Raw genomic sequence first — 14,971 nt, 5'->3', positions numbered from 1 at the left:
ATATATATATATATATATATATATATATATATGTATATAACATTCAGCCTTAAAAAAGAAGGAAATCCTGTCATTTGCAACAACATGGATTAAACTTGAACCTGGAGGACATTATGGTAAGTGAAATAAGCCAAGCACAGAAAAAAGAGATACCAAATGATCTCACTTATGTATGGGATCTAAAAAAAGTTGAAATCATGGAGGCAAAAAGTCGCATGGTGGTTGCCATGGGCAGGGGTGAGGGGGATATGGAGAAATGTTGGTTAAAGGCTATAGCGTTGCTGTTTAGGATGGATGAACTTTGGAGATCTAACGCACAGCATGGTGACTATAGTGAATAATACTATACAGTATACTTGGAATTTGCTAATAGAGTAGATCTTTAAATGTTCTCATTGCACCCAAAAAATGATAACTGTGTGAGGTGATGTATCCGTCAATTATCTTGGTTGTGGTAATCATTCCACAGTGTACACAAACCTCATGTTGTACACCATCAATACATACAACTTTTGTCAATTATACTTCAATAAAGCTGGAGGAAAAAAAAGAAAACGGTTGACCAGGAATTTCTTAAGCTGACTGAAAGAGGATTATTCAGAAACATAATACTCACCTAAACAAACAAATAAACAAAAGAGTGTCCTATATTGATGTTGGAGAAATTTAGATGGAAGAAATGCAATTCAAACTGCCTAAGCAATACCACCAGAGCATTTTTGCTTCTTTGGTGGCTCTCAGAAGCAATGTTGATGTTACATCAGATGAACTTGGCGTCTGTTTTTTGTTAAGCAGGCCTGGATCTCCCAGAAAACAGTCTGAAATCTTTATCTGTTTAAGTTTCTGGGGAAAAAAATGGGGTGGTGGTGGTGGTGGTGGAATATTTCTAACACAATTTTAAAGAAATAATTTAAACTTCCTCTGTCGTAAAATCAGTGGAAGCATGGATACTTAATGCAGGCAGTTATCCAAATGCTCTTGATTTTTGCTCGAATCCAAGAATATGGATAAAATTATCAATCTTATTCCCTGCAGAAAATGAGACAAAAATCTCCTTTGACAGAGGAATGCAAGAACTATAAAAAAGACCTGACTCAGAAATCCTCTGCTGAATTTCAGAGATCTCGCTGTTGGAATGAGTGCTAACTGGGTAGCAGAGTGACTCATTCCAGGCAGAGGTCATCTGGCACTTGGATGGAGGCAGGTCGTGAGAGCCACAGAGCAGGCCTGCAGGGCGGGGTGTGGTGCTGCGGGGGCACATCTGTCTTCCCAGTCAACCTGACACCCATGTGGATCTGGCTTCCTGTGTGAGATGAGGAGAGACAAATCAGTAAAACAATTAGCTAAGGATCTGAGGATTTTCTTTCAAGTCGAAGGCAGTTAAGACAACTTCACACCTTTCCAGGGTCGGGGAGAGAAATGCCCCCGGAGTGGAAACATCAGTGGTCCTGCCCTTGGCTGCCTGGCCATTGCTTAGGAAGCGAGGGAATTTTTACTTCGGTGGTTGGCCTTTCCTTCATCTTTTATGAGACCATGAGTTTTGGGCAGCAACATTTCCTTTCCTCCCACTTTGATTCTTTCTGGGCTAGTTTGTGAACACTGACTTTTCAGTAGAAAGGGTTAGCCTTGCTCTAGGCTTCCTCACACTCGTACAAAAGCAAAAGCTAGCATCTTTATAAAAGGAATCTACCTTCTTCGGAGAAGCCTAGTGTGACTCTTAAAATGACTTTATTTATAACTATATAAATGAATAAGTATGGAAATTACCTATTCAGTAAAAGGAATAATGTAAATTGGAAAGCATTTTTTGGGGGGGGTATATTTGTCTTCATAGTGGAAGGTTACTTGCAGGTGGGTACTTCACTCTTCACTCTTAGGGAGCTCTTTAGTGTCTTTCCTTTTCTCTCAGTCATTATTTCACTAATTTGCAATTAATTTTATGTTTACAATAGGGCTTTACGGGAAAAGATGGTGCAATGGGACCCAGGGGCCCCCCTGGGCCACCGGTAAGAACTGAATGGATTACAGTGTTGTCTCCCCACCCAAACCCCTGCCCCATTTGCTTGGGAAAAGCCCAGTAACCTGGCCTTTGAGGCAGATTCTGTCAGTGCTGTGGGGTACACTGTCAAGGGAGCTGTTCGTTTTATTTTCCTAAATCAAAATGGGCTACAGAAAACAGATGTGTTGAAATACAGAGTCTTTCTTTTTAAACAAGTTATATTTGAAAAATAGAAAAATACCCCTAACTAAGTTGGCCCCTAGCTGGTTAGCACTCCTGTTCCTTCCAACCCCACATTGAGTGGTAGGGTTTTAAGACCTCACTGGTTACTTTCTGTTCTAAAGTTTTAAGAATCTATAGTCTATTAAGATTTTAAGAATCTAAATATTTCAATTTTAAGGATATTTATTACTGAGCACTATCAGTCATTCTGAGGAAGTAAGTTTCACCCAAGTAAGTCTTCTAATTAAGATCTTCGGGGAAAATACTGCAGCCAGTGATGTGGAAAGTGGCATCTATATACCTGCATCTGGGTGAGATCGTAATGAACTTGTGTGAGGTGATGGGTGCTCTTCATGTCTGATAGTAGGATATGAAGATTTGAGAGCATGTGTTAAAATAATGTTATTATTTATGTTTAATATATATGTTCTCAGGTAGAGGAGAATTTAAATGTATACTATAAACGTGCATTTTAAATATTTACTACAGAGCTTACTTAATATTTGCATAATTGGCAAAGTAAAGGATTAACTGTCCTGCAAAATTTGATGATTCTATTTTAAGGAAACTTTAGGCTTTAGAACATAAAGTATTGGTTAGGAGATATTATAAATATTCTATGCAAAATATGACTAAGACTTTTAAAACTGTGTTAAAAGCAACAGGGAGAAATTCTTATGGTTTGGATGGGGTGAAGGGTGCTCACATGATAGAAGAAAGTGGAAGTGTAGAGAAGGCACCAAAAAAAAAAAAAAAGTGAATTTCTAGGCAGAGAGCAGGACTCCCAGCAGCAAGGGAAGACTCGGCCACAGTGGTGCCCGATTTAGCACAAACCCAGCTACTTAATTTCTTCCCCAACCAAAGTTTTCACTCTTGTCTTTTGATGGGTTTTCTGGTTTTGCAACAGAGGTAAACTAAAAAACAGGGATTACTTTCTGCAAATTCATTTCGTAACCAATCTACTAGAATCACAGTCTGTGAATTGTGAAACTGATTGTGTGTAGGTACAGATTTTTTTCAAGTGGTCCTAAACTGTATTTGAGAACTATATGCTCCATAAGATTGAGAATCATCAAGATTTTCTTTTTCCTTCATGCTATCTTAAAATTTGGTTTTACTCTTCCCTATTGCGTGCCGCTTCTGTGAAAGGCTTTTAAAGCTGGCCACGTTTGTTAGTTAACTTACGATGGGATTTTTCTTTCATTGTGTCCTTCCCTTTCTTGGCCTGGCCCATGTGTTGCAGGGAAGCCCAGGCTCCCCAGGCGTCACAGGACCGAGTGGGAAACCAGGAAAACCCGGAGACCATGGCAGACCCGTAAGTGGACAGATTGCGTGTCAAGAGGCCCCTCCCTGTGGCTATAAATAACGAGGATGCTACAAGGCTTTGGCCTATTTATGTTATCGCTGCCGTAATGGGTTTGAAGCATTTGTTGAAACTATACTAAAACCCATGGATTTCACTTGGTACCAGTTCTAAAGTTTTTCTCTCTGAGTTATAACATTTGGGGATGAAAATTGTGGTCATAGGGTTTCTTTAAAAGGAGAATGGGATTTTGAGCCAAGACACATTTTTCTGCACTGTATAAACACTCAAAGCTGGGTCAGCAGAATGATTCTTTTATTTAGGAATGGTATGCTGCTTAAGATAGAAAAATACGTGATGGTGGTTCTCGGCGCCTCCATCCCGTCCAGAGTTTTGCAGATGTTAACCCTTCATGAAGGTCATCCAGCCATGCATTCACTCATTTCTCTCTCACTGAGGATGCTAGACCAGTAGTCCCAGGATTAAAAGGATTTTTCTAATCCACTCCTTTACTTTTTTATATGGCCCTGCTCCAATTTATATACAGTTTATCTTTCTTTCAGTCAGATGGTTTGATTAAAATAGTAGTTAAGATGGCATTATGCCGATCTGGTATTTTCAGGTTAGTCCCTCCAAAACTGAATTTGAAGTTCCTAAAATCACAAATCCAGAAGCATTTGTAATGACCATTGAGCATCATCTTCTTTACAACCTTTTTCTTCTTTGTATGTATGAAGTGTGAAAATATTTTCAGCAGTTTATTTGTCTGAATTGAATTCTAAAATATAAAAATTTATGCCAAAGATAATGAAGTCCAACTATTAGCAATGACACAAGTCCATCAGGACTGTTCTCTGGACAGAAATCTTTTTTTTTTAAAGTATTGTCCAAGTTATATAAACCCCAACTTAAAAACTGTTTAATGTCAAAGAAACTTAGGGTAGAATCTTTATGTGACAGGGCCTGCCTTCCATGTTTACATAAAATTAAGCAAGCAGCATAAAGATGAAAGGACTCCTGATACACTTTACAATCTGTGTGTACCCTAGCACATGAATTTATTACTCTCTTTTCCTCAATGAATCATAGCAGAAACTTCACAAGAGCAGTTAAAAGCACATGGAACTTTTCTACCCATTCAGAATTCTATTTCATTTGAGTATGACTGAAATGGAGTTTCACATAAGAATCTACCTGATGTAATTGTTGGCTGGAGCTAGACACCTAAAAGAAACTTCTGCTCCCCTTACTTGAAATGTGATCTCTAGATACTGGCAATAAAGATGATTCCTACAAATCATATATACTAGAACAATCTCAGAGTGGCAGTAAATTAAAACACACACACACACACACACACACACACACACACACACACACACACCAGGAATAATCTCAAAGTAGCAGTAAATGTAGGAGAAAAAATTCCTTGAAATTTACAGAAGGCTCCAAACTAAGTCATAATAGTGTTTCCATAAGTGTCTAATATTTTTGGCAAAGGGAGCACTAAACTCTGGTTTCTTATAATTTGGTAACATTTATTTGGACCTTACCTACCCTCTTTTCTCCCTTTATTTTCCTCATCCTTCTAAGGTGGCAAATTGCTCCTTCTTTTCTTCTCTTTTCTGATGTACCTTTAATTTCTTAAACTAAAACTAGCAGATGGATGTATAAAGGTCTTAGCAAAGAGCTTGGCTCAATCACTGTTAGCTCATGTCATTAGCTATGGTTACCAGTTGGTATCTTCTTGATAACTTGTAGCACATGATGTTGTATAGAGGGTGCTTTAAGGAACTGCTTGTGGAATATTTGTAGTCATTTACTCAACACCTGGTTAGTGTCTAAATGTGTTAGCCCGTGTTCCAGGGCCTGGGGATAAAACAAAGTTTGTGTAAACAAGACAAAGTCCTGGCCTTCATGGAGATTCTTCTAGTGGGGGATACAGACCAAAAATGTCTAACTAAACAATATAGTTTCTGGTGGTGTTGAGTGATACAAAGAAAAAGGGAACAGAGTAAGGGGTCAGGGAGTAATTGTGGTAATGAGAAGGTGGTTATTTTAGATATAGTAGTCAGGGAGCCCCTTTGAGGAGGTGACAGCTGTTTGAAGATCTGTGGGAAGAAGATTCCAGGTACAAACAAAAGTCCCAAGTGAGGAATGAGTCTGGCAAGTGAAGGTATAGCAGAGAGGCCTGCGTACCCTAGATGAAGGGCGTTGAAGGGGAGAGGGATAACAGGCAAGGTCAGAGAGCTGGGCAAGTTGATCATGTGGACCATCTAGCCAATGATATGGAATTCTTATTTTGTGCTAAGTGTGATGGGAAGCGCTTAAAGGCAAAGAAGTGACATAATCTTATTTCCCTTTTAAAAATATCACCCTGGCTTCTGTGTGGAAAATAGACTCTATAGGGGCAAAATGGGAAAACAGGAAGACCAGTGGAGAAGATATTGGAGCTGTTCAGGCAAAATTCTTGGAGGCTGTAAGAAGTGGTTTGGTGTGGGGTATTATCTGAGCATCAGGTTTGTCAGTGGTTTGGATGCTCCTTCCATGATAGCAGTTGGCAGCCTAGAAACACATTATGGAAAGACGAAAACTTCTTGCACTTGAGAAAACTTTTTAAAGATCCTCTCATGGCCAGTGAGAGGCTTGACAGAGTAGGGAAAATATTCTGTGGCTGTGTTTCAATTTGGGACCACCATTTGGACTGAGTTATTTAGTAAGAGAGACACATGGTTCCTTTTATACCCAATGTACACACACACACACAATAACTGGAGGAAGTTAGAGATATATATTGACGTTAGGAAATTGACGAAGAGCCCACTGGTTCTTACTAGAACTGAACCTGGATTAACCTCATGGACCCTCTAAAATAAGAAGCTGAGCTACCCAGTCACGGTGTAAAGGAAAGTATAATGGTACCAAGGGCAATTTCTCATCCATAGTTTAGTTCCAAACTTATACTGTGAACAGCATCATGAATGTATGCAGAATACATAACTTCTAAATGTGTGATCATAAAATTCACATCTCAGCACTAACTTGGAGGATATGTTTTTCTGAGAGAGACAGACAGACAGAGAGACAGTGAAAGACAGAAAGATTCCTTTTTACAGACAGACAAAATGCAAGTAACATGGATATAAATATGCTGTGTCATTTTGCTAATCTGTTAGAAAGCAGACCTTGCTGTCTTTCATCATGTGCCTTCATGAATCATTTTAGATCATGTTTGTCAGTTTCTAATCTATGAAATTCCTGTATTTCAGGGTCCATCTGGATTGAAAGGAGAGAAAGGCGATAGAGTATGTATTTCTTAAAATTTGACTTATGTTTATTTTGTGTGTTAAACATTGAAGTCTGAAACTATCGAAATAATATGCTAATGATTCTCATTGATTTAATTAACAAGGGAGACATTGCTTCCCAGAACATGATGCGAGCAGTTGCAAGACAAGTCTGTGAACAATTGATAAGTGGTAAAACTTCTTTTATTTTTAATGTATGAATGATTTTTAAGTTTATTGCAGGAAAATGTAGAGTTTGAGTCATAAAGTTTCTAAGATACATGTTTCTATTTCATTTTGATGATCTCGTATTTTTATTCATTCTCAGTTTTGGATCTGGTTAGATAAAACTAGTGATATTTTAATGACTGTGTCATTAACATAAAATAAGAACCCAAGGTAAAATAATAGCTTGTTATCCTATACTTAATCTGATGCAAAATCATATTTTGAAAGGGCTTTTCAATTTCCTTATTAGGATTTTCAGTGATCTTCATCTGGGTATATGTAGAAGCAGCAAACATTGGATTTTTTTTTTTTTAAGATTTTTATTTATTTATTTAACAGAGATAGAGAGAGAGCATAAGTAGGCAGCGGCAGACAGAGGGAGAGGGAGAAGCAGGCTCTCCGCCGAGCAGGGAGCCCGATGCGGGGCTCGATCCCAGGACCCTGGGATCATGACCTGAGCCGAAGGCAGCCGCTCAACCGACTGAGCCACCCAGGCGCCCCAAACGTTGAAACTTTAAGTTATTCTATGACTTTAAGGAAGGAGGCCCATCAAGATTAATTTGATCACAGAAAGTACATTTTGGTGGGGACCTTTTTATTTGCCTCCTTATTTTTTTCAGACTCTTCTTACTCTATGAAGTCTACCAAGTAATAAAGTTCAGTGCCCACAAACCGAGTATGGCCTTAAACTCAAAGTTCCCTATTTCAGAAGTCTTAGCAGTGTTAATGCAAGTGTGATCCTGAGGAACACCTGCATTAGAATACCTTGTTAAAAATGAGGGTTCCTGGGCCACACCCCAAACATAGCGAATCCCTGCCTTTGGAGATGAGGCCCAGAAATCTGTATTTTTCAAAGGATCCCACAGGTGATTCTAATTGGCACTACAGCCTGATTATCATTCTTAGGTACACACAAAAATAGTATACTTTCTTAATTTAAGAAAGGTTCTCTTTTGAGTGACATCTGGCAAAACATAGGGCTTTATATCAGAGCCATATTAAACTTTTACAACTCTTTTATGGTTGATAGTAATGCTATGGCTTACTGGTCAGTACTTTGTGGAGACAGTTGTTTATCAGGGATCATTTTGTCCTGGATAGCTGGAGTGTTTTATTTTGAGGCTTCTAATTAGAATGTGTCCTAGAGGGCGCCTGGGTGGCTCAGTTGGTTAAGCGACTGCCTTCGGCTCAGGTCATGATCCTGGAGTCCCGGGATCGAGTCCCTCATTGGGCTCCCTGCTCAGCAGGGAGTCTGCTTCTCCCTCTGACCCTCTTTCTTCTCGTGCTCTCTATCTCTCATTCTCTCTTTCTCTCAAATAAATAAATACAATCTTTTAAAAAAAAAAAAAGAATGTGTCCTAGAGGGGGAGGAATAGAGATGGATTGCACTAGACACTAAGAGAAAAGAGTTTCGCCATCTCATCCCTTCCCTACTGGGTTTCTTACTAACAAGTCTTTCTGTTTGTAGGTCAGATGAGCAGATTCAATCAGATGCTGAATCAGATTCCAAATGACTATCACTCCAATCGCAACCAACCAGGCCCACCGGGTCCCCCAGGCCCCCCAGGCAGCGCGGGGGCCAGAGGAGAACCGGGACCTGGGGGGCGACCAGGCTTCCCCGGCACACCAGGGATGCAGGGCCCCCCGGGTGAACGAGGTGGGTTTCTCTGGCTGCTATGCAGGGATAAAGAAAGGAGTTTGCAAGTGTGGGATCTGGGTCAGGTTGAAAAGCACGTGGAAGACTGGACTTGGCAACTGCTTTAACTATTCTTGTTTGGACAGCCCCAGAAGAGCTGTGTGTCCATGAACCTGTCTTTTCATTCAGGCAGCCCCAGGCCATCGAGATCTGTATCAAAGAACACAGGAAGATTTTGTCAGGAGATCTCAGTAAAGATAATGCTGTGTTCTGATGGTTGTTGTCATTGTTGATGGAAGAAACTGTATTTTGGCGAACTCACTCGGACGCTAAAATCTGATTAATTATTGTGACTGGCAAGAGTTGGGCACCAACTGAATGTACTTAAGCAGCCCTACAGCTTTAGATCCAAATTCTTTTGGTTCCTTTATTCAGGGCCTGGCACTGGCCTTACGTGTTTGTTTGGCTTTAATTTCATGGTAGATAAGTGTCATTGAAGGAAAAGAAGAAAAATAAGATTATTTGATTCCAGATGTTTCAGGACTCTGGGTGGTCGCTTTGGTCAAAGCAGCAGCTAATATTCTGGAGAAGACTTAGATACTTCGGTAATTCTGACGGTTTGGATGTTGTGCAACGGGGCTCCCAAAGATAAGATACCTTTAAGATGTTTCTCAATGAGTTGTAACTATTTATTCAAGATTCCCGTTCTAAATTACTGTTTCTAAAAAGAATATATTAGACATGTTTGTTTTCTTCAAATAATTTTTCCCCTGAGTTGTAGCCAGATTTGTTTCTTGGCCATGAATCTGGAATTACCCAAATGTCTAGAAGGAATTTGGCTTCAAGAGTGAACTTCTGTGAAAAATTAGGTTCTGCTTTCACTAAAACAAGCGAATTACTTGAATTGAGCATTATCAGTTACGATGAGAACTACGTGTTTCCCGATAATTTTCTCCTTGTGCTTTCTCTTTTTGTCCTCGCTTAGGGTTGCCGGGAGAGAAAGGTGAAAGGGGCATTGGGTCTCCAGGACCTCGAGGGCTGCCTGGCCCCCCAGGTACGTTTGCCCGAACATCAAATAAGTAAACAGCAGAAACACTGGGAGAGCATACAGCCCCAAGAGATTCACCATCTAATCTTCCGAGCTTCAGGCGGGCCTGCCACCACGAATATATTTTAGCAAGAAGTTCAGCTTGTATAACCTCCTCACTTTTATGTTCTCTTTGTTCAAAAAACTTTTTGACTGTGTTCCATTAAGCATTTACTATAACTTTAATATAAAAGGGTGAGAGTCTTAGTGACACAGAGGGTTTCTATTTTCGTTTTTATGGAATTCCTATTTGTTTTGTTTGGCCATGTAGCCTTTAAGGATGGTGTTATTTCCTGTTTCTTCTCATATTCTTCAAGATGTTGCTAGCAGACCGAGAAAATAATATTCTCACTAAAAAGCCTGACACATTGCAAGATTTCATTCACAGTTTCTTTATTGGTGTTTTGGAAAGAACTAATAGTCGTCTCGTTGTTTTATGCATTTCATTTCCTAGGCCGAAAATGGATTTTTGTTTTTCTTCATTGTAAGGTCCACGAGACCCTTGTAACCAAGGTCAGCCCTAGTGGTTAAATCTTTACATTTATGTTAACCATAAATAAGTATAACTTGATCCAGAAATAACATCCCTTTACATAGTCTGCAGGTGTGAAGCAGGCGCTCCCATGTTTTCCTGGTAGTCTGATGTGGCTAATATAGCCATTTTCTTCAGAGAGTTTTGTCTCTGTAAGAGTGGGAGCCATTCGGGGAACTCACTGATATCTTTAGTTTTGCTTAATTCTTGGTAAGTCAGTTTTCTTTGGATAAAATCGTTAAAGTAGTTCTGTCTCTGTCATTAACTCTCGATGGATCACTGGTAAGAAAGTTCCACACTTTAGTTCATCCTGGTGATCTCTTAGGGGAATATTTTCTTTCTGTATGCTAGTGAATCATCTAGTCTGGAAAATTGTTGATTGCCTCGGGAGATGTATTTAACAAAAGGGGAAATCTTTGTTTTAACCCCGCACTAGGTCCACAAGGAGAATCCAGAACGGGCCCACCAGGGTCCACAGGATCCAGAGGTCCCCCTGGCCCCCCGGGTCGTCCTGGAAACTCAGGTACCCGAGGCCCCCCAGGTCCTCCTGGGTACTGTGACTCGTCCCAGTGTGCCAGCATCCCATACAATGGGCAAGGCTATCCAGGTATGTTGTTGCCCGCGTAGGAACCCAAATTCACCTGAATTAAGAACCTTTATGGAAATCAGATTCCCCAGGATTGAAGGAAGGTTGATTTGGGGATTTCTTGAAGATAGCAACTCTTTCAGTTACGTGTTTTGATTATGTAGTAACACTGTTCTCTCTTAAAGCGTGAAACGTTGCTTCATTGTTAGGAGTTGAATAATTATTTGCTTTTCCTTCCTGTATTTGTACATCTGCCAAATCACATTGTAAACCTCTCCTTAATTTCTTTTGGAAGTTCAGAGAATGCAATCAAATGACTTTTTTTTTTTTTTTTAAACCTAAAGATTGGGGAACAGGGATTTGTTGAAGGTAATTGTAGAATGTCAAGAGTACATACTAAAAAATTGTTTTGGGAATCTAATATTTAGGCAAACTACTTGATAACATGGGGCAGACAACTGAAAATAATTCACTGTCTCATGCTGTCCATAGTATTAATGTTCATAAAATCTGGGACTTGATTTTTTTCAAAGAGTTGGTAGGGCAGGTCTAGTGTTTGACCATTATTGAGGCCAGATCTCTTATGCCTGCTTTTGGGCATGTGGGGACAGGGGAGATACGTTGATCTGGGAATAAGAAACTCATGCTGTGGTCAGTGGTGACCTTTTCATCAGCGCACCCTCAAGCATCTTGCAAGTTTTAAAAATGATACTGCTGTTTGATATGGTTGGCTACTAGCAAATAGTGCATGAGTAGTTGAATATCTAAATATCTATATATCTATATATTTATGTGCATAGTTATATATGACCAAAAGTAATAATGAATTTTAATGCCAATTTCTCATGCAACTCGTTCACAAAATTATAATTTACTTCTTTTTAAGAAAAATTTTAATTACCTCTACCTTATGGTATGTGTGAATAACTGGAAATATATGGATATATATATATATATTTTAACCATTACATACTTAGATGGATGTGTATATATATTTTTTGCATAGTAATTCAACTTTTAAAAACTATCATCTTTGACCTGTTTCAGGTTCCGGCTAACAAATTTTCTAAGTCGCCAGTGCTGCTTACAGTTTGAATACATGAAAATCCTGTTTCTGAGATGTTTGCGCACGTGCTTATTAGGAAATGAGTCTGTATGGAAATTTCACCACAGATATGGTTAAAGAAGCGGGTGGACATCATAAAGGAGGGTGGAGACTCTTTATACTAACTTGAATGAGACAAAAGCAGTGGTGTTAGTTTATAAGCCTGATGCATTTCAGTAATAATGTAGAAAAATATTATTAAAAAAAAAAGTTCAAACCCACAACCATGAGGAGCCTCAGTCGTGAAAGAGGCGCATAATAAAACTACTAACCAGCGGAGGTCATGCCATTTTGAGAAAAACAATTAACCTGGTTAAAGAGAAATGTCTTATGTAAATAATAAACTAATTGTGGCTTGTAAATGATTTGTATGTGATCCTGTCCACTAAAATCACTTAACAATTCTACAGTAAGCTTCTGCATCAAAGCCTGCTGCTTGCTCTGTGCCGGAATAACACCGAATGGAATCTCCTCATCTCTTGCTTGTTAGCAATGTGTCTGATTCAGGGCATGTGTCTTATTATTCTTATTTTTTGTACATGTACTCTCATTTGGGTTTTGTAATTGCAATTTCAAACCAAAGTTTTACAATCACTTTTTTTTTTTTTTGCTTCCTGTTTCGCTGTAGTCACTGGGGTTCCTTTACCCACCGAACTGTAACTCAGTCTGTGGGAGAGACAGCCACAGAAAATGTCCTGTACTGTATATTACCTGGTGATAGTTGGATTTCCCCTCCACAGTTCAGTTTCTAGGAGCCAATAACACTTCCCTTATCTCCTCATCTTTCCAAATTGTTCTCTGAATTGAGGAGTTTGAACTCATGAACAGTGGCTTGGGGATTCGCGAAAATCCTACCTAGGTCTCTGCGTTTACAATTCTTTGGCGCAGCCTCTGACCGTTCCCAGGTACTTGTGCAATGATTGTATGTGCTGCTGGATCCTTGAAGGTTAAAAAAAAAATGTGCCATTTTTATTATTTGATCATCACCAAATTCTCTCTGCAAATGGACGTAATCAGAACATTGTAACTTATCTATTTATAGTAATGAGATTCAGACTGGAGTGCCATCACCTCGGGTGATGAATTTAGCTTTTGCTGTATGTGTGCCTTCCAAATCATGCCATAACTGTAATGTTGAATCGGACAGAGCCGTACGTGCCCGAGGGCGGGGCCTACCTGCCCGAGCGCGAGCCCTTCATCGTGCCTGTGGAGCCCGAGCGGACAGCCGACGAGTACGAGGACTACGGCGCCGACGAGCCTGGCGACAAGCAGCCTCCCCACGGGCGCTGGCGGCGCGCCCTGCCCGGCAGTCCAGGGCAGTGAACCTGAGACCGCGCGCGCAGCGCTGCCACGCTGGGGGGAGGTGTTGGGATTTTCATTGACAGGTCAGACAGAGCAGTGTACGTCTTATCTGCGTTTCTTCCGGTGTTGCTTCATCCAAGAGTATGCTTTCTGACTGTAGAGAACCTTGTTTCTGCAGGAAACCTAGCTCGCTGCACGCAGTCTTGTAGACATTTTTGCCTTTGCCCTTGAAATGCTTGCAAAATACTTTGCTCGCAAAAGCTGCAAGGAGAGAACGTGCCTTGTGCCTTTAGTTAGCACAAAAGGCAGCCTCAGTGAAACTCTTAGGTTAAGCAGTAAGTCCTGGAACCCAGAACGACTGTATATTTCGAGAGGGCAGTTCATCTTTTCCCGTACTTGTTTGCAATTCAGTTACACCACGATTCAAGTAATTCCCCTCCTCAAACGGAAAAAGAGGAAAAAAACCCAACTCCATTGCAATAATTTATCTTCCTCTTCTATCTTCTGTTATACGTTAGGGCATAGAATGCTCTTATACATCTCCTTTAACAACCACAAACCTTAAGCCATGTAGCTGAAATTATTGTATCAACTGGATACAGTTCCATATTGCCTTAAACCTCCTTGTTTTAGACACACTAACATTTATGCCAAATTGCAGATTATTCTGCAAAGATGGAATTGCATGTTTGTGTTGTATATTTAGTATGAACTTTTTTTTTCAGAACATAATGTTTCTTAGTTATCAAAAGCAGTTGGAAGATGTTTGCAAGACTATGAATATAGAATTGCTGCTTTTATATTTTAACTGCAGATTGTGAATTTCACTGCCTTATATTATTTATTTCTGAAACAAAAGAGGCATTTTTCAATAAAACTACTGAAAATTTGACATGGTATGTTTTTTTTCTTTGAATGGCCTTTTGGAGTGTTCAGGCGGTTGTCACAACAAACAAGTTTATATCCTTGGATACGGTTACAAATCTTGCTAATACTATTAAATTATGCTAAATAACTTTAAATTTTTAATGATACGGTGAAGTCATAGAGAATGTTGAGAGCCTTAAAAAGCTCAGCAGATTCCAAAGGCTTTATTGAGAATGTAGAGGATGTGTGGGTTGGTGGAAAAACAACGAGGTATCCTAGGGGACCACAAACAACCAAATAATCTTTAACAACCCACATGATTTTGATTTAATCACCTTCCTATACCATATTTTACCCAATAACATGTTTAATGCAAAAAGGAAAATTCCTTAATGGAAATTTTTACATTTAGTTTTAAAAATTTTCTAAATGTAAAAATTTCCTTTTGCACTTTGGTGAATTCAGTAACTTCATCCTAAATAGCAAAGAAAACAATGTAAATGCTGGTTTGAAAGAACCAACATCAATCGAAGGAGAGAGGTGGTGATAAAAAATTTGCTTCAGAGCAAAACGTCTGAGTTAAATACTTCCTGGAGACCAAGATCAAAAGGAAACGACAATAAATGAATGCATTGTGTTCAGGAGGTTTCCAGCAGATAGTGCTAAAGTCATAGCATTCCCCAGTACCTACATTTAAAAAAAAATTTTTTTATTATTATGTTCAATTAGCCAGCATATAGTACATCATTAGTTTTTGATGTAGTGTTCAACGATTCATTAGTTGCGTATAACACCCAGTGCTCATCGCCACACATGC

The 14,971-nt window shown here is 39.4% G+C and overlaps 1 protein-coding gene across 3 annotated transcripts in view; it reads left to right on the top strand.

Annotated features, from left to right (window-relative positions):
- Nucleotides 1-13,438, top strand: part of COL12A1 (collagen type XII alpha 1 chain) — a 112,226-nt gene extending 98,788 nt beyond the window's left edge. For 2 of the 3 annotated variants that reach the window (XM_073905231.1, XM_073905230.1), the window contains 8 exons: nucleotides 1,953-2,006; nucleotides 3,465-3,536; nucleotides 6,794-6,829; nucleotides 6,937-7,003; nucleotides 8,508-8,696; nucleotides 9,661-9,729; nucleotides 10,731-10,901; nucleotides 13,133-13,438. In XM_073905231.1, the coding sequence (XP_073761332.1) occupies nucleotides 1,953-2,006; nucleotides 3,465-3,536; nucleotides 6,794-6,829; nucleotides 6,937-7,003; nucleotides 8,508-8,696; nucleotides 9,661-9,729; nucleotides 10,731-10,901; nucleotides 13,133-13,308 (834 nt within the window). In that variant the 3' untranslated portion in view covers nucleotides 13,309-13,438. Of the gene's footprint in view, nucleotides 1-1,952; nucleotides 2,007-3,464; nucleotides 3,537-6,793; nucleotides 6,830-6,936; nucleotides 7,004-8,507; nucleotides 8,697-9,660; nucleotides 9,730-10,730; nucleotides 10,902-11,927; nucleotides 12,699-13,132 lie in introns of those variants that run through there. The other variant, XM_025890779.2, reaches the window with a different exon arrangement.
- The last annotated feature ends 1,533 nt before the right edge of the window (nucleotides 13,439-14,971 follow it).

This window comes from Callorhinus ursinus, unplaced genomic scaffold (assembly GCF_003265705.2).
Source record: "Callorhinus ursinus isolate GAN/ISIS: 27379988/994484 unplaced genomic scaffold, GSC_fseal_2.0 scaffold22, whole genome shotgun sequence".
NCBI lineage: Eukaryota > Metazoa > Chordata > Mammalia > Carnivora > Otariidae > Callorhinus > Callorhinus ursinus.
The sequence above is the reverse complement of the archived record's forward strand: the minus strand, read 5'-3'. Positions and strand labels throughout refer to the sequence as shown.